Source organism: Sminthopsis crassicaudata, chromosome 2 (genome assembly GCF_048593235.1).
Source record: "Sminthopsis crassicaudata isolate SCR6 chromosome 2, ASM4859323v1, whole genome shotgun sequence".
In the NCBI taxonomy this organism is placed as follows: Eukaryota; Metazoa; Chordata; class Mammalia; order Dasyuromorphia; family Dasyuridae; genus Sminthopsis; species Sminthopsis crassicaudata.
The window spans coordinates 466,839,434-466,858,550 of record NC_133618.1 but is presented as its reverse complement, the minus strand read 5'-3'; the positions used below and the strand labels follow the sequence as shown (position 1 = coordinate 466,858,550).

At 48.3% G+C, this 19,117-nt stretch overlaps 1 protein-coding gene across 1 annotated transcript in view; it reads left to right on the top strand.

Annotated features, from left to right (window-relative positions):
• The first annotated feature begins 933 nt into the window (after positions 1–933).
• Positions 934–19,117, top strand: part of NR5A1 (nuclear receptor subfamily 5 group A member 1) — a 50,297-nt gene continuing 32,113 nt past the window's right edge. The window contains exons 1-4 of the mRNA XM_074293061.1: positions 934–1,193; positions 10,287–10,403; positions 12,909–13,050; positions 17,107–17,738. Of these exons, the coding sequence (XP_074149162.1) occupies positions 10,302–10,403; positions 12,909–13,050; positions 17,107–17,738 (876 nt within the window). The 5' untranslated portion in view covers positions 934–1,193; positions 10,287–10,301. The remainder of the gene's footprint in view (positions 1,194–10,286; positions 10,404–12,908; positions 13,051–17,106; positions 17,739–19,117) is intronic.

Below are 19,117 nucleotides of genomic sequence, written 5' to 3'. Positions count from 1 at the left end.
TGGTATTTAAAAAATGGAAAGGACTCCAGAAGATAACTAGCTCAGCTCATACTTGAACAGGAATCCCCTCCCCAATGGCCCTCTGGCCTGTTGGAAGAACTCCACAGATAGGATGTAATATAAAGGAAAGAGCACTTATTTTTAGTATTGGGAAACCTGCATTTAAGTCCTGCCTTTGAAAATTTCTATTGGTGTAACTTATTCATGTCTTTTAATGCCTCAGTTTCTCCATCTGTTAAAAATTATAATACTTGCCCTACCTCTCTCATAAAGCTAGGAAATACTCAGAAAACTTTAAAACACCATAGAAATAAAAGTCATTTTTCTTTTTGAAGAAAGCTTTTATTCCCTTTATGGAATTGTTAAGAAAAAAATTTTTTTTTTTTTCTGTTAGACTAAAATTTGCCTTCTGAGCATTGGGAAGGTGGGGGAAGGGAAGCTATCCTCTCAAGGTCATGCCATCCATCCCCCTGCCTGCTAGACAGGGACCAGCAAAGTTTTTTAGCAGGCCTATGTAGGGGCTTACTCCTTTCTCTGTGTCTCCTGGGAGTCAGGCTGGGTCCCCAGGCCAGGACCTCACAGGCCAAGTGGGGAGTAGAGGCGAGAGAGACCAAGAAGCCCTGCAGGCTGTGGAGGATGGGCCCATAAATCAGGTTGGCCCTCAGCCTTCCCACCTCGATAATGAGCTGCTCTCCTCCCCAGTGAAGTTTGTGCCTCTCTTTCCTTCCCCCCCCACCCATAAGCTCCCTCCCACCCACCTCTGTCTTTAGCTTAATTGACAGCAAAGATCCCCTTATCTACCCTCCACCCTGGGGAGCATTAGATGCCTGTTCCCCCTGGACCCAGCCCCCTCACCCCCCAGCCCACAGTTCTCTTATTATTATTTTTTTCTCCTAAGAAAAAATGAAGAGACAGCAAATCACGTGGGTGCAGAAACCAATGAGACACTTGATTGGGCCTCAGGCGGGGGCCTCCCTCCTATGCCCCCCCACACCCTAGATGGGAGGGAAGGAGCTGGAGGAGGAGAAGGACGGCCAGGACAGGGCCAGCAGCCAGCACCCACCCACCCATCCTGCCGGCGTGAGGGAGCTCCCTGCGCCTTACCCACAGTCCAGCCACGGCCCCAGCTCTGGCCTGTCTGTCTGTCCGGCCGGCCGGCCCCCTGAGCCCTGCAAGAGGCGCCCCTGCTCCCAGTAAGTAACGGATCTACACTGATTGAGACAAGGCCGCAGGCTCTGGCTTTGGCCTTCGCTGTAGAGGCCCAGGTTGGGGGCACTGAGGGTGGTCAGGGGACCCTAACCCTCCTTGAAGACTATAATGGTAGGGTTTCCAAGGAAAGCAAGCTTTGATTTCCCAGTGCTTTAAGATTTACAAAGTTCTTTCCCTTTGAGGTAGGCAGTATGAGTATCCCCATTTAATAGATGAGGAAACTGAGACTTACAGAGGAGCATGACTGCTTTTGGATCACCCGAGAGTTTACATGTCAGAGCTAAAATCCAAGCCGTGCTGCTCCGTATTTCAAGCCCAGCGGCCGTTTTCAGTAGCTTTGCTACCTTCATTCAGAACGGAAGACGGTGGAAAAGTTGGGGGTGGCTGGGAAGATAGTTAGCATTAGTTAGGTGAGGAAGCATCAGCTGGGAGAGAGACTGGCTCCTGGCCAGTGCCCAGTTAGGGCCCCTTTGAAGAAGGAGGGCCTGGAAACAGGCTTTAGCCTCCCTCTCTCCGGGCAGCAATCATGGCCGGAGGCTGGTTTCCTCTTGGTTTGGAGCTCAGGGCCCTGCTCACAGAAGGACAAGACAGCTTACTAATGTCCCTTTCAGCTTTCCCTCAGCCGTGGGTCTGCGCACATGTGGTGTCTGCACGGGGGTGTTTGTCTGCATCCGTACCCTATGTACATGGCTGGATATGCACCACAACTGGGGGCCCCTGGCTCTCTAAGGAAGACTGGTCATTCTGGAGGCTGCTCCCATCGGTGGCCCTTTAGTCCCTTAGGATTGCAGTCTTTCTATTTGAGACCGAACTAAGACAGGAAAGAAGGCAGGAAGAGGTCGCTCTCTACCTGGCTCTAGGACTAAGAGCCTCCCCTTCCTTTCCCCTTTGACCGTAGGAACTCTGAATCACTCATTTCCCTTCTGAACCTCAATTGCTCCCTCTGTAAAATGGGGATAATAATACTTGCACTCTATTTCACAAGATAGTCTTACGAGCTTTTGTAAATCTTCAAGTGCTACAGAAATGTGATTTATTATTATTGAAGATGCATTTGGTTTGGGGGAGGATATGAAAAAAGGATTTGAAGGTACCATACATCAACTCCCCTTAATCTTTCTTAGGACCCCCAGAATTATAGGATCCTGTGTTTAGAACTGGAAAGGACCTTAGAAGCCAATGAGTTGAATGAGTCTGTTTTGCAGATGAGAAAACTAAGGCACAGAGAAGTGATTTGCCCTGCATCAGAAAACTTTGCCTGAGGAGGAATAGAAATTCAGGTCCTCCTGCCTCTAAGTCCACTTCCCAATCTATTATACCATAATACTCCCCCAAAGTCCAGATCTTATTTGTCCCCTTTCCTCTCCCAAAAGGGTCCACAGGGCAGGTCCTCCCTGCTTCCTGCCCCCCCCATCCCCCAGTAAGACAGCTGATCAAATGCCTAGTGGCTTCTTTGGGCTAGAGTGTGGTATAGAAGGAGCACTAAGATATCAGAAGACTTGGTCTGTAGGCTCAGCTCTACTAATTAATTGTGCAATTCTACTCTGTGGTCCTCAGTTTCTCGCCTTTAAAATGATGGGTTTGAATTCCATGATGTTCAAGATCTAATCCAACTTTGATATTTTATGAGCTAAGATATATGTACCTCTAACATTCTATCAATGCCCCTAGGCTGGGATACTGTACATCCTCCTGCCTCTTAACCTAACTGTACTGAGAGAGGCAACATCTTTTGTGTTTTTGTGACCCCTGCTCCTTTGGAGGTTATTATTATTTACCTGTCTATTGCTTCCATCATGAAAAAAACGAGGCACTTTGTACCAGGAGGGACATAGAATGCTGTACTGCAGGAGACACTTCCCTGGGAAGTAATGGGGGTAGGGGAATAGCTCTGAGTGTAGCAGCCATATCCCTGAGCCCCAACCCCACCCTTTCTTTCTGATCCCCCATGAGCCTCTTCCCAGGGCTCTGATCTTTCTCTTCTTTCCAGTGTGGTATGGGGGAGAGATGTCTGTATCAGTGAGTGTGTCTATGTATCTATCTGTATCTTCCTGGTTGCATGTCTATCTCTGTGTCTCTGTGTGCATCTGTGTCTAACAATGTTTGTGTTTGCACAGGGCCATTAATGTGTCTGAGATCTGTGTGTTCCTAGCCATGTGTCTGTGTTTTCATGTCACTCACTGGGATTATAATACGCACCTGTGCCTTTCTTTCTGTGCCCGTGTGTGTATCTTTGATTGTACATCTTTATCTGTGTCTTGGTGTTTATGTATATGTCTGCCTATGTGTCTATTTGTTTGTTTATCTATCAGTTGAGATCAAAGTGAGAAATGTACATCTGTCCTATGTATCCCAATATGTCTGCATCTGTCTCTGAGTCTGGCATTCAATCACCCAGCAAGCAATGATGAAGTTCCTACTTTGTGCCAAGCTCTGCGCTAGATGCTGGAGAAGACAAAGACCCCCCCCCCATTTTCAAGGAGGCTGTGTGTATATCTACTTATGACTCTGTGTGTGAGAGAGACAGAGACAGAGAGAGACAGACAGAAGAACACACGGACAGAAACAGAGACAAAGGGGAGAGACAGACAGAGACAGGCAGAAGACAGAGACAGAGAGACAGACAGAGAGAGGAGGGAGACTCACACACACACACAGACACACACAGAGAGGAGAGCCCGAGCGCTCAGGGTATTCCCTGGCACCAGGTACAGGTCTTCTGATCCCAGATGAAAAAGAACGATCATATATTGGTGGTGGGATTCAGAAGGTGGGTTAAGGATTCACTCGGGGCGACTTTGGAAGGGCGAGCCAACGCAGACTACTGCATTGCTACCGAGGGACTGAATGACTCCCCCCTTGTACGATCTTTTCACACACACACACTCTCCCCCCACCGACCCCAAGTTTTCCAGTTCCGCCTAAAGCAGAGCCCAGAAAGGCAGGGTCCAGGGATCGCCCCCACTTTTCAGGAGGGTGCCGCAGCAATGAGAATCTGCTGCACCTCTTGATCCAGTCGCATCCGTAGTGGCTGCTTGCTTGTTTAAAGATCGCGTTTTTCAGACAACAGACGTTTGCTCCCCCGTCTCTTTGGCCGTGACGATCTGGCAAAGAACGCTTGGGAATCGCAGAGGCTGACATCGGTTCTTCAAGAAATCCGAGTCCGAATGTCAGTCTAGCTACCTTTATTTGTATGTGCCCTGGGGCCCTTAACTCTGGTCGGACTTTTTGAACGAGAGGCTCCAACTCCCCCCTCGGGTGCCGAAGCCTGTGGGGAGCTGGAAACACTACAGTGGGTCTGATCAAGTCACATCATTTCTTTTGACCTCAATTTCTTCTTTTTTTTTGGGCATATGGGGATAATGCTATATGTGTTGCCTGTCACAATTGTGAGAATCAAGTTTAAAAAAAAAGTAAAACGCTTTGCAAATCTTAAAGCGCTAAATACTAATCATTATTATATTGTTATTATTCATCAAGAAAGGAAATCGAGGACCAAAGTGGTTAAGGAATTTGAGAACCGGGCCTCGATCGCGGCCCGCGGCTTTCTGAATCTCTGCCACTTTGCTCCGAGACCCTATAGTTAACAGAAACTAAAATCCCTTAAATTCTTAAAGAGCCTTTTTCCCGGCCTCAGTCTCTCCATCTGTTAAACCGGGACGACTCCGGTCCCTCCTTCACTAGGGGGTCTCATTAAGGTTGGAAGCACTAATACAAGGAGGGACTTAGAAAAAACATCCCTCCGGGCGGCGGCGGGGGTGGGGTGGGGTGGTGGTGGTGGTAAAGCAAGTTGTTTCAGGACCGCCACCAGTGGAGCAGTTCCTGATCTCGGAAGCTGCCGGTTCGGCGATAGTGCGAACTCCCAAGTCCGTGGGAAAGGGGCTTCCAATCCCACCGCGTTTTCTACCCGCGACCTGAGAGAAGGAACACAGAATTCAGGGTGGTGAGAGATCTCAGAGCTCGGGCTTAACCCAACCCCTACAGCCCGAACCCCCGCTTCCAGAACTCTTTCTTCTAGGCCAAGGGAAGGAGAGAATATTATTCAAATGTTAGTCCTCCGGGCTTTCCTAGAAAGAAATCTTCCGAGGAAGAAATCTTCCTAGGTGGGCACTTTTAGCAAAAGCCGAACGTAGTGAAAATAGCCGCAGCTGTTAGGAACAGCGGGACGCTGGATTCGAATTCCGACGCCTTTGTTAGCTTTCTATCTCGCTTCGGAATCTCTTCTATAGATTTTAGTTTTCTCTGTGAAATGGGAATAATTCACCTTTTTTTATAGCGTGGCTATCACTCGGGGTTATCTAGAAGCTCAATGAAATCATACTTATCATAGTTACACATAAATCTCCCTGAGCTCCAGGCACAGCATATTGCATACAAAAGGCGCTTACTAAGTATTTGTTGAAAATGTAAAATCGTGTATATGCTTGTATATATGCATATATATGTATGTAAAATCATGTGTATATTTTTGTTAAGTCGTTTCAATGGTGTCCGACTCTTCCTGACCCCTTTGTGTTTTGTTGTTGGGTTATTTGTTTGTTTTTTGGCAGAAATATTGGAATGTTTGCCATTTCCTTCTTCAGATCATTTTACAGATGAAAAAACTAAGGCAAAGAGGATTAAGTGATTTACCCACGACATACATATATGTATGTTTTGTGTACACAAACATCAATTCCGGATCCGTGTTTTCCTTTTCCAGCTCATTTTACAGATGAGGAAACTGAGGCAAACAGGGTCATGTGACTTGCCCACGATATACACTCATGTATATGTTGTGTACATAACCGTAAATTCTGGATCCCTGATTTCATCTGCATAGGGAATTCTCTGTGTGAGCACTCTCCTCACACGTAAATTAGCAACCCGGCTTTATTTTAGTACGCAGCTTGCAGGCACGCTGAGGTGGGGGCTTATCCCTCGGCTAGTGTAATTAAGAGTAAGGGCTTCATCTCTGGTCTTCTGGAAGCTAACGCCAGTCTTTCATCCAACACTCCACTTATTCTTAGAGGAATAACAATAGTTCACATTTCAAGCTTTTTCAGATTGACAAAGCTCTTTAGCAACAGTGAAATAGACAGTGTGGGGATTTTTATGCCTATTATGTAGATAAAGCTACTGAACCTGAGGAAAGGAAAATAGTTGTGTAATTTAGAAATCATTAAGTCCAACCCTCCCCATTTCACGAAAGAGGAAATTGAGGCACAGAGTGGTTACATGTGACTTGCCCGTAATCACTAAGCTAGTACAGTACGTAAAGTGGTATATAAGTGTTTGTTGTTTTGGTTCTTCCCTTCTTCCTCAGGGCCTCTTCCTACAGTCTCATCAAATGCCCACAGGATCGTTCTTCAAAGCATTCAGTTCCCGGCTTTTTTCTGCGTTCTGGGGTTATTTATTTATTTATTTATTATTATTATTATTTTTCTGGGTCGAGCTATCTGGGAATGGAGTTTGGGCTCCATTGCTAATTAGGAACTTTTCTCCCCACTCTGGTGTTTTACTTTTTTGTTGTGCAGTATTTGAGGTATGTCTCCTTCCGCATCTTCACTCCCACTGGTCTCAGACCTACCTCCCCCCATCCCGAACTGAATAAAAGTTGAAGAAAACGTAAGAACAAAACTACCAAATCATACCAAATCAAGAATCCACCAATATCTCTTTCTTTAGTCTAAGTGAGATTTGCAAACAGTCTCGAGATTGCTGATTTGTGCTTGTAAAGGGTACAAATTTGATGGGATTTTAATTTTATTTTTTCTCTTTTCCTAAGGTGAAGCTGGGGAGGCTTAGTTCTGTCCCCAAAACTAAACCCTGATGCTTGATCATCGAATCTTTGAATAATCCTAAATTTTCTGGGCCACAGGTGGAAAGGAAGGAGGAAAGTGCAGGCAGCAGGGTTGGGAGCTCCAACGCAGAAATAAGGCTCTTGGGACGTAGAATCGGAAGAGAACCTAGAATTTTCAGACCGAAATATTAAGACCCTTAAAATATGCAATTTTAGAACCAGAACACATCAGAACAGAAAAGGACATTAGAACATAGAATATTAAATCTGAAATAAACCTTAAATCAAAGACCATGGGAGCCAAAGAAGAAGAGGATCTTAGAATATGGATTAGAGCTTAGAACATAGAACTTGAAAGTAGAAGAGACCTTGAGAAGCATGTTGTTTGAAAATCAAATTTTTTCCCCCCAGAGGAGGAAACGGGATCCAGTGAGATTAACTGATTTGCCCAAGATCATACAAGTCCTAGGTAGAGGATGGGCGTGAGGTCAGAGAATCTGGTACCCCAACCCATGCTTTCTGAACCTAGCTAGAGAAGAAATACCGTATTTACAGGTGTATCAGACATGCCAAGATTCTCCATTTGCAACAGAAATGTGGGGGCTCTCTTGCCGCGAAGAATCACGGTCCCCATCAGTGCAAGCTCTTCAGAAAATGGGGGTCGCTGTGGGCAGTGATGTATTGGCTTATATGTAGAGACGTGTGTAATCGGTAGGGCTTTTTCCCCCTCCCCCCTCTGAGGAGGAAGCGGAGGCCGGGGCCGGGGGGCGGAGAAGAGAGAGCTCCCCAGATGGAAGCCGCCCAGGAGAGCCCTGCGCCCCCGCCCCCAGGGGCTGTCAACACCGCGGAGCTGACTCTCTCCGGAGCTGAGCCATAGTGCTGATTATCAGCTGCCGGACGGGGTGCGGCTTATAGCCGGCCGGTGTTCGTCTGGGCAGGTGGGTCCCAGCGCCTATGACCCCACGAGGGAGAGGACCCCAAACCTCATCAGGGCCACGGACAGAGCAAGGAGGTGGAGGAGGAGGAGGAGGAGGAGGAAGGCTAGGGACTGGGGGGTCGGGCGGGGTTGGATACCGGGACGGGGCGGGCGGATCCCCGGTTCTCTCAGCTTCCCTCTGTGGTCAGGGCCCCAGCTGCAGGGATTTCGGGCAAGAGTCCTTCCACGGCGGACGGGCTTTCTGGCTCTGGACTCTAATCCTTGCGGCGGCCGCCCGGCTAGGTCTCTCTCGATGTCTCCGTTTCTCTACCTGTTAGTGTCTCTCTCTTCCAGGCTCCAGTATCTCTGTCCCTGGGTGTTTCTGCGTTTCATATTTTGGTTTTGTCTCTGGTTCTGATGAGTACCGCTGTCGGTGTCCGAACCCCCATCTCTGTATGCCTCGGTTTTCAGTCTCTGTCGTCCGTATCTCCGTGTGCGTCTCTGCCTCTCTGTGTGTCCGTTTCCATCCCTCCTTTCCCCGCTTCTGTCAGTGTTTGTCTCTCTGCATTCAGTGTCTGTGTCCGTTTTCTCTCCGGTGTCTCTGCTGCTTCTGGACGCAGTGTCTCTGAGGGTACAGTCCATCTCTGTCTCTCTCTGTGTCTCACATCTCTGTCGTTGAGGTTCTCTTTCTGAATCTCGCTTGCTAAGCCCTCACTTCTCTTTCGGCCTCCTTCGATACCCACGTATCTCTCCAAGTCTGTCTCTCCTCTTTGTTTCTGCTTCTCTGCCTCCATTGCCACCCTTGATGCTAATCCGTATCTGTCTCCGCCGCCCAGTCTCTGCAGTCCCGACTTTGGGCATCCTGTGTCAGTCTCTGCTGTGTCTCTGCCTCTATTTCCATTCCTCCGTTGGCTCTACTCTCTCATCTCTCTAATTCTGTTTCTGGTGGCCTCCCCCACCCGTAAGTCTCTACCTTTCCCCTGTCGCCCGTACTTCTCTATTTCTTATGCCTCAGTTTCTCTTCGAATCTATGTCTCCCTTTAGATTTCAAACTCTTATCTCTGTCCGGAGTTTCACTCTCCTTGTCTCTGCGTAGATTTATTTCTGTCTTCAAGCCATTCTTCGCTCTCTCTCTCTCTCTCTCTCTCTCTCTCTCTCTCTCTCTCTCTCTCTCTCTCTTTTTGTTTTGTTTTTTTTTTTTTTTGCTTCAGTTAGCCATAGTCTCTGAGCACTGGCCACTTTGGCTGGGCCTCTCCCTCAATCCCGTCTGAAAATCTGTCTCTGTTTCAATTTTTCTGCTTCACTATTTCTATCTGGGGTCAAATTTCGGAATTTTTTCTCTGTGAATCTCTATGTCTGATTCTTTCTGTCTCTGCCTCTCTCTGTGCTTCTCCCTCTCTCCTTCTCCCTCTTTCCTTCTCTCCCTCCTTCTCTGTCTCTCTGTGAACCTCTTTTTTCTTACCTCTTTCCTTTTCCTCCTTCCCTTTTTTCCTCCCCCTCTCTGTCTGCCTCCTTCCCTCTTCTCTCTCGTTTCCCTTCCTCCCTCCTTTCTCTTTTGCTCTCTCTCCCTTCCTCCTATCTCTCTTTTTCTTCCCTCCCTCCCTCCTTCTCTCTCCCTCTTCCTCCTCCCCCCCCCCTCTCTGTGTCTCCCTAAGTATTTCTCCATTTTCATTTCTTGAACATCTGTTTCTATCCCCTCCAGCCTCAGTTTTCCAACGTGAATTGGCTCTGTTCTGCTTTGGGCCTCTTTTTCTCCTAGAGGTCTCTGTCTCTGTTTGGATTTCCTGTTTCTAACCATTATCATTCTATCTGCCCTGGATCTCACCAACACCAGCACTTACTCTGTTTTGCCAAAATATCAGGACCTGACTTCCCTCATAGTCTCTCCCTTTCCCCCACTCCACATCACTTCTTCTTCTTCCAGGTAGCTTGCCCTCCCCTAGTTCTGAAGAGCTTGACTCGCTTGTGGGGGATTTTATTGCCAGAGAAGAATATTGGGTTGCAAACTTCTCCGACTTCACTGGCTAGCCCCCCGGCAAGGATCAAGGCCAGGGCCTGGCAGTGCTGCTTCTGGCTACTGGATCCCCAGAGGCCCAGCCCGAGACCCGGAGTTTGAGTCCCCTTACACTGCGGGCCCCGCCCGCTATTCCTCCCGCCCTCCCGGGGGCGGAGAGAAGGGAGAAAGGGGAGGGACCCCTCCTGGGGGGGGGAATGTTGGTTTCTTCAGGGCCCGGCGGGCGCAATAAAGGCTCCGCCATAGCCCTGAGCCACGCCTGGCTCTGCTGCGCCACGGCCCCTCTGCTAGGTACCAGGTTCTGTACCCTCAGACCCGGGGCTGATCGCCCTGTGGTGACTCTTCCCTTTCTCTTCTACCCCCAGGCGGCCGCCGAGGGCATGGACTACACGTACGACGAGGACCTGGACGAGCTATGCCCGGTGTGCGGAGACAAGGTGTCCGGATACCACTATGGGCTGCTCACCTGCGAGAGCTGTAAGGTGAGCTGCCCCACAGGCTCAGCGCAGGACTGAGAGGGATTTGGACAAATTCGGGGGGTTCTGGCGGGTCATTGGCAAGCAGGAAGCTACCTCAAACAGCCGAGAAGGGAGGGATGATGGAGAGGCAGCACAGTGACTGAGGAACTTTGGCCAAGGCAGACCAGCTATGAGGAAAAAGACAGTCGAGGACCCTCAGGAAGCAGCAGAAAGGGCAAAGGGCCGCCATCTAACTCTCCCTCGTGGACTGGGAAAGATGGAGAGGGCGAAACGGGTGCTTGTTCCGTCTGACACAGTGGCTGGGATAGCCAAGATAGCTTGCCTAGAGTCTACCGAGGGGGTCTGGTCTGGCTAGCCAGGAAAGAGAGAAGAGAAGAGATGCTAACAGACCTGTAATTGGCTGGGGGTTGGGGGAGAGAGAAGAGGGAGGTGGAGAAAAGGAAAATGGTTGGAAGGAAGAGTAACCAATGTATACTCTGAACTGTCGGAGTGACCAGGACAAGACCTCGAGTCCCTACTAGGTTCTCGGGACAAGTGAGCCAGGCCCAAGAGGGACGGGGACAGAGAGAAGTGAAGCGCAGTCAAGGACTGGGCTAGACGGAGAGAGAAAGAAGGTGACAGATGTCGGTGGCTCCCTGGTATGAGAAGCAAGAAATTTAAGCTGAACTTGAAGTAGTTTGGGGGAGTCACGGAGGTAATGTGGTGGGATAAGGCGAGTAAAGTGGCAATGGCCTGGCTGACTCTGGACAGCTCCTGCTTCCCACATTCATCTCCCAGAATGAGGCTTTGGGTGGGGATTACAATCCTTTCGGGGCTCCCGCAGTACGGAGCCCCAATTTCATTGCCATTTGAATGGCTGCAAGAATAAGTTCGGGATTGACCAGACACAAGGTCTTCCCTGTTGTGTCTAGTATTCAAGCCAAAGTGGACACCTGCCCCATTTCGGAGTTTTTCTGGAACCGGTGAAGTCAATTGCGGAGAGCCTCTCTCCAGTCCCCCTTAATTCCAGATAGGAAGAGTCCGGACTAGCTCTGGAAGTCACTGCCCCTCAAGGTCAAAAAGAGGTCCCTGGGCACACAGACCCTCTCCCTGTCACACCCTTGTGCCAGCCTCGAGGCTGGAATGTTTCCTCGCAGCTGCCTAGAAGCCTTTTCTCTATCTTCGGGTGTCTATTGCGTGCGGAGGGACTATCTTGGCCCAAGAACAGCTTCACTTCTGCATAGCCCCTCTTTGGTCCAGATTAGTGCGTTAGCCCCCTTCCCCGCTCCCATTTCCAGATCCCTGTTCCGGGTGTCTTCTTACCTAGACTTAAGGCAGTTCCTGGGGAGCTCTAAATAAGTTTCCTCGATTTCCTGTTGACCTCTCCCAATCTCGCTATGAAATCTCTTAATTATGGAAACGCTGTTCTTCATTCTCTTTCTTTGTATCTTCTTCCCTAACCCTCCTCCCTCCCCTATCCTCTCCTCTTTCCTTTTATATTCTTGCCTCTCTCCCTATCCCTATTCTCAACTTCTTTCCCTTCTCTCCAAGTTTTCACAATTTTCTCCCTTTGTTCTTTTCCCATATCCTTTCCCCAACCATTTCTCCAGATCCCCTTCCCTTTTCCCATGCCTTCTCCCCTTGTTTTTACTCTCCTAAAGTCCCCTCTCTATCACTTAAGTCCTCTCCCCTGTCCCTAGGTATTCTCTCACATCTTGGTCTCTCCTTTCTCTTTATATCTCCTGGATTCCCATGTACTTTTCCCATTCTCTAAATTCTCCTCCCAGCATCATCTTCTCTTCTCCTCTCCTCTTCTTCTCTCCTCTCCTTTCCTCTCCTCCTCTCTCTTCTCTCCTCTCTTCTCTCCTCTCTCCTCCTCTCTCTTCTCTCCTCTCTTCTCTCCTCTCTTCTCCTCTCCTCTCCACCTCTCTTCTCTCTCCTCCCTTCTTTCCTCTCCTCTTTTCTCCTCTCATCTCCTCTTCTCTCCATTCCTCTCCTCTTTCTGTCTCTGTCTCTTTGTGTCTTTCTGTCTTTTTCTTTCTCTCTGTTTCTCTTCCTTCCAATATATCCTCTTCTTACTCTCTGCATCTTTTCCTTTTCTCAGGGTCCTTTCCTCTTATAATTGGGTTCTCTTCCCTTTCCCCACATCTTTTCCCACCTTCCTTTATCCTTTCCCTTTCCCCAGTCTTTTCTTCTCTTCTCTCCTCAGTTTCCCAACCCTGTAGCATTCTCCTATGTTTCTGCTCCCTTGATGAATTCTTTCCTTTTTTCATTTCCTATCCCATTTTCCCCAGTTTTCTCTTTACTCCTCCATGCCCTCTTTTATCTCTCAGAATCCTTTTCCCAGGCCTCTTCGGTAATCTCTCTCTCCTCTTCCCCTCTTATTCTCTCCTCCTCCCACAGCTTCTTCCTTCATCCTCTCCCAGCTGCCTCTCCCCTATGCAGGTGCTTTCTCCCCCTCCTCCTTTATCTGACCTCCCCTCCCAGACTCTCGGGTGCTAACTCACTCCGTATCTCCCCGGGACACAGGGGTTCTTTAAGCGCACCGTACAGAATAACAAACACTACACGTGCACCGAGAGCCAGAACTGCAAGATTGACAAGACACAGCGTAAACGGTGCCCCTACTGCCGCTTCCAGAAGTGCCTGACTGTGGGGATGCGGCTGGAAGGTGGGTGTGACTCTGGGTCCCCGTCCTAACTCCACGCACATGCCCTAGCCATAGATTCCTCTCCCTCTCTGCTTGCTTGTTCTCCAGCACCAGCTGGTGCCCCACTCTGCAGAGTGTAGAAGGGGAGCAAGAATTGAGTTTGTAAAAAGAGAGAAGGGCTAGGAAAGTTGGGAAGAGGAGATGGCCCAATTTAACCAATGCAATGAGTGGGAGGGCAGGTAGGGTGCTGGGAACCCTGGGGGAGGGAGGCCTCAGTAAACAGAGACAGTTCTGCCTGGGATCTACATTTTTCTCCGGGTGGTTAGCAGTACTGAGCCTGATCTCTGGCGATCATAGATGCATTTTCTGAAACTGGGTTTCATGAACTTGTCAAGACTGCTAGTGCAGTGACAAAAATCAGGGAAAATGGGCCAGAAGCCTGGGCTCTAATTCCACTAACTCAATGTGACTTTCCTTGGACAAGAAATTTGACATTTCCTCTTCTGAAAAAATGAGAAAGGTTGGTTCCAATGGAACAATTTCAGAATTCTATCTTATGTCCTGTGTTCTAAAGTCCCTTTTGTTGATTGTCTATAAATCAAGGGACATTGATATCTTAGCCTTTTCCCTTAAGGACTTTTACCCAAGGATGGAAGAAAAAAAGGTACATTGGAGGACTCAAATTTATGTAGTATGTTAAACATTTCACAGCTGTTCTTCCATTAAGAGTTTGAAGGGAATGCAAATATTATTATCCCCATTTTACTGATGAGGAAATGAAGCTCAGAGAAGGAAAATAATTTGTTGAATGTTCATACACATACAATGTTCATAGCAAAGTGTTAGAGCTGGGAGTAGAATGCAGGTCTATTGAATTCAGATCCATCCCTTCTCTCATAATGGTACACTGCCTTTGAGTATGGAAGAAAATTAAGCATGGAATGCCCTCTGAGATCCAATCAGTTGTATCGTACAGGACTGGGATATCCAAATTTCATGATATGTTCACAGGCACCCTTTTCTTAGATATTGACATTAGAGACAGGTGGTCATGTCACTGGCACAAAGAAACCCGTGTGGTATGGAGTTGAAGGTCTCATTTTGAGATCCGAATAGTTTAATTAAATTGGAAATCCATGGACTTCTCTGTCCAAACACATCTATACTAAACTACTGTGTGCATGACCTTGCACTCATCACTGCTGAAGGTGATACAAAGATGATTAAATTACAGTATCTTTCCTCAGGGAGTTAGTAGTAGACTAAAGAGATTAAAGCAAATAAGGGAAGTATGCAAAAGAACTTGATAAGGTGATGAAAAGAGGTATAAACAAAACACTGTAAGGCCGGTCACTTTTGGGGTGGTAGGGGAGGAGAGAGAAGGGAAAGAGTCAGGGGACACTCCCTGAAGGAGGCAGCATCGGAGTAAGCACTGAAGATGCTCCAGAGAGGTTTCTTGAGACAGCCGAGTTGCAATGCTGACTCCGCTGGTTTTTGCTGTGATCCGCTTACCCAGGGGATATAAGAAATGGCACTGGTCCATTTTCAAGCGCCCTTTTCTCTGTGGGTGGGGGGAAAAGACAGGAAATTCATAACTCAAAACTCAAAGAACAATAGAACATGAACCTTAGATTTTAGAACATGCATTGTGATGGCTAGAGAAGACCTAAGAACATTAACCGTTAGAGCAAAGAACTTTAGAGCTGGAAGGGACCCTAGAGGTTGCCTGGTTGGAGGCAGTGGGGTACAGTAGAAAGAGTATTAACATTGCAGTAAAAGATGGCAGATTCAAACCTCACTCAACACTATCTGTGTGGCTCCGGCCAAATGATTCCATTTCCCTCGACCCCAGTTTCCTCTTCTATAGAACTGGGGGTGCTGATCCCTGATGGTCTCTTCTAGTTTCTAAGATCTTTTTATCTTAGAAAGGCAATATAATGTTTCCAAGATCACCAAGTGAGCTCACAGTCAGGGCAGGGTTAGGATTCATTCCTAACTGACTTCCTAGATAGGACTTTTCCCATGGCCACAATATCATCATCGTTCCCTCAACACGGGCCGGGCAACGCTGTCTCTGTGAGTCTTAGAAACGGAAGAGGGGAATAGCAGAGGAGGTTCTAGAGAAAGGAATTAGCCTCGACCCAAAGCAATGACTGACTGAGGCCTCCATTCATCTTCCTCCTTCCCTCCTTCCCTCCTTCCCTCCCCCTACTTTTCCTGGGCCAAGGGAGGGCTCTGCCTGTTCCCTACAAGGCTCTCAGTCTGTGCTAGGAGGTGGTGGGGGAGGGGCGCAGCTAGAGAAGGAGAGAGGGAGGAGGGAAAGCTGTGCTGCAGAGAAGCACCTGTTCCCAGCCAAGTGACACATTCTTGGGTCGTGGGAGGAACATCTGGCTGGGGACTAGGGAGGCCTTCCCGGGGGAAGGAGCTTCCGGAAGGGCTGGATCCTGAGGCTGCCTCACTCAGGTTTGAACAAAATAGAGATCCGTTTATGCATTCATTCAAATAAATGCTGAGCACCTACTGTGTGTCGATCGTAGGAGATACAAAAATAAGTAATCCATTTCCTTGATAGAGCCCTGTCTACCTTCCAACAAGGAGAAGAAGCATGGATACAGTGCAATATAATATGCATTTATTAAGCACCACCTCCTGTGTGCTGAGTACTGTGCTCAGGGAGATACAAAGTATAGATGGGGGAAATAAAACACGAGCATCCGGGAAGCCCGAAACTTGATACTGGCAGGGTTTTCTTCCCATAGGGTAACGGGGCAGGCTTCTCTCTCCCCTCCTAAAAAAAGATGCTCAGCAGCCCCAAGCCCTTTTTGGAGAGGGAAAGAGGAGAAGTAGGAGCCTCATTCCCTCTATTCCCTCGCCTGCATTTGCTTAAATCGAGGACAGTAGATCAGAGTTGGACTGGACAATTTGAGACCCAGGGCAACAATTTATTTAGAAGGTACAGAGAGTGAAGGGGTTCTCCAACTTAGGCAAAGCCATATTCCTCAGAGTCCCAATTGCAGTGAATTGTCAGTCACCTGAAATACAATTCAGAAACTAATTTAGGGTCATTTTTATGGAAGATCCATGACATAACTGGTAAGGGACTCTTCATTTAACTTAATCCTAATCAGAGAATGTCAGAGCTAGAAAGGATTTAGAACATAAATGTCAGAGTTAGCAGGGTCCCTAGAATATAGACTGTTAGACCAAAAATGAGAGAATGTGGATCTTAGAATACAGAATGATAGAAGTGTAAAGAATTGTAATTCCATTCCTTTCAACAAACATTAATTGCCTCCTGTGTACAAAGCATTATATTAGGGGTTAGAGATACAAAAGGGGGGAGCCTTTTCCTTTAAGAAGCTTTCACTTGTACATAAATGAACATAAAGAAGAAATACAACAACGACAAAAAACCTAATTTGAAGAGAGAGAAAAGGGGGGGGGGGAGGGCTGGTGCTGAAGTCTGAGCAAGGCCTTAGGGAGAAAGTAGGAGCTGAGCTGAGCATGAAGGAAGATGAGGGTTCTGAGAAGCATGTTTGAGGAGGCAGTTTGTACGAATAAGGGACGGTGTCTGTGAATGCTGAGGTGAGAGAGGGAGTGTCAGGCCTGAGGAATAGCCAGTGGTACATCTTGGCTGGAATGCAGAGCTCACAAAAGGAAACAAGAGCAGGGGATGAGTTGGAACCAGACTCTAGGAGCCTTGAATGCCGAGCTCAGGCGTGTGCATTTTATCCTAGAGGCTGCTGGGATCCAAAGAAGTCATTCTGAGGATTGACATGGTCAGAGCCTGCGAGGTTAGCACATAAGATCTTAGAACTGAACACCGAGCTCCAAACTCAGAGTGCTAGGATCAAAAGGACCCTTAGGGTTCAATATTGCCCATTTGTAGATGAGAAAAGGAGGCCCCTAGGGGAGAAGCAGTTCCATGCAGATCTGGACCGTCAGGCTTTCATTTATTAGTCACTAAGAGCCAGGGCTGGGGGGGGGGGGTTGGAGATTGAGCCGGGGGCTGGGGGAGCTTCTCTCCACTCACTCTGGAAGGACTGCTTGACAAGGTCCCTTTTGCCTTCTGCACAGCTGTTCGGGCAGACCGAATGCGAGGTGGGAGAAACAAGTTTGGTCCCATGTACAAGCGAGATCGTGCCTTAAAGCAGCAGAAGAAGGCCCTGATCCGAGCCAATGGATTCAAGCTTGAGACTGGTCCGCCCATGGGACCTCCTCCACAAACTGACTATCCCTTGGCCCCGGCCCTCCACCCAGGGGCCAAGGGCTTAGCCCCCGCCCCCCCTGCAGGGCCTCCTGGTGACTATGAGCGGGGGCCCTACGGTCCGCCGGGGCTGCCTATGGCTGTGCCCACTCATGGCCCTCTGGCGGGCTACCTCTATCCTGCCTTCCCTGGCCGCGCCATCAAGTCAGAGTACCCCGAGCCCTATGCCAGCCCCCACGAGCCAGCCCCACCCTATGGTTACCCTGAACCCTACCCTAGTGGCCCCAGCCTGCCAGGGGTCCCGGAGCTCATCCTCAAACTGCTTCAGCTGGAGCCTGACGAAGGCCAGCTCAAGGCCCGAATCCTGGCCTGCCTGCAGGAGCCGGCCAAGGGCCGGCCTGACCGGCCCACTCCTTTTGGCCTCATGTGCAAGATGGCGGATCAGACTCTCTTCTCAATTGTGGAATGGGCTCGGAGCTGTGTGGTCTTCAAGGAGCTGGAGGTGAGTGGCCCAGGCCAACAGTCTCCCATCCCTTCCCTTCCTCTCTCCTTTCCTCCCCTTCTCACCTCTCTCTTCTTCTCTCCCTTTCTTGCTCCTTCTCCTTCTCCCTCTCTTTCTCCTCAATCCCTTTCTTCCTTTCTTGTAGTTCTCAGGACAGAAATCTGTGATTCTACTGGGAAAGACAAGTTCCCACTGCATCATGTGATGGGGCATGGGAGGAGCATGAATTAGGAACTGGGGGCCTGTGTTTCTGATCCTGCTGCTTGTTATTTTATTTAATTTTCTAATTAAGTGACTAGTCCAGGGTCTATCTAGTAAGTGTCAAGTGTGTGAGGCTGGATTGGAAGTCAGGTTCTCCTGACTCCAGGCCAGGGCTCCACCCACTGCACTATTCCTAGTTCTCTCTTTCTTTCCCTCCCCTTGCCTTCTTCCCCTTCTCTCTATCTCCTCCATACCTATTCTTATTTCTCCTTCCCTCTTTGATTTATTTAAATTAGAAAATTGCAGCAGAAAGTCTCAACTGTCCTCCAATCCAATAACTATTCTATCTCTCTTGTTTTCTCTTTATCTGTGGCGATAAGAGGAATGAATTGGGAGTAGGGAGACGTGGTCTCCAATCTGACTTGGCCATTCATTCATTATGTCCTGTTAGATCAGTCACTACTCTTTGGGCCTCAATTTCCTCATCTGTAAAATGAGAGCTTTGGATGAGATGCCTCCCAAGATGGTGCCCAGATGCATGGTCTCTTGTATCTCCGCCATCTGGGATTCTCTAATGGAAGAGGTGGAATCGATTCAGAGGTTTCCCCTTTACGTAGCTTCTCGGAACACTGCAAATGCCAGGAGAGGATCCGGGATCCTTCTGGTCTTCTGTGCTTACAGAAAGGGATTACATTACTGTATATTCTCCTGCCTGCCTGGCTTTGCCCACAACTGGAAAACCGCACAGGGAAGGATAAGGTTTTCAAAGTTTGACTGTTTATGCTGTACAAAGTGGGAAAGTCACCCATGGACCATCAAGTATGGCTGGGTGTTCGGGTTTCTAGATTGAACCCTTTCCACATGTTCTGATCTTTGGGAGATACTCTTAGGAGAGGGAGATTATTGGGGTGTGGTGCCATGCAAAGATTTGGAGGGAATTAATCTAATTCTTTGTCTCTGATTCTTTATTACTCTGTGGGCATGACTCTGAGTTCTTTTTATAAAAATTAAATGTATTTTTTCATGCAAAAATCTATTTTCTCTTTCCTAATGCCCCATGCCAATTGAAAAAGGAAAAAACCCCTTGTTACAAATATGTACATAGTTAAGCAAAACAAGTTCTATGTTGGCCATATCAAAAATTATACATAGGGGCAGCTAGGTGACGCAGTGGATAG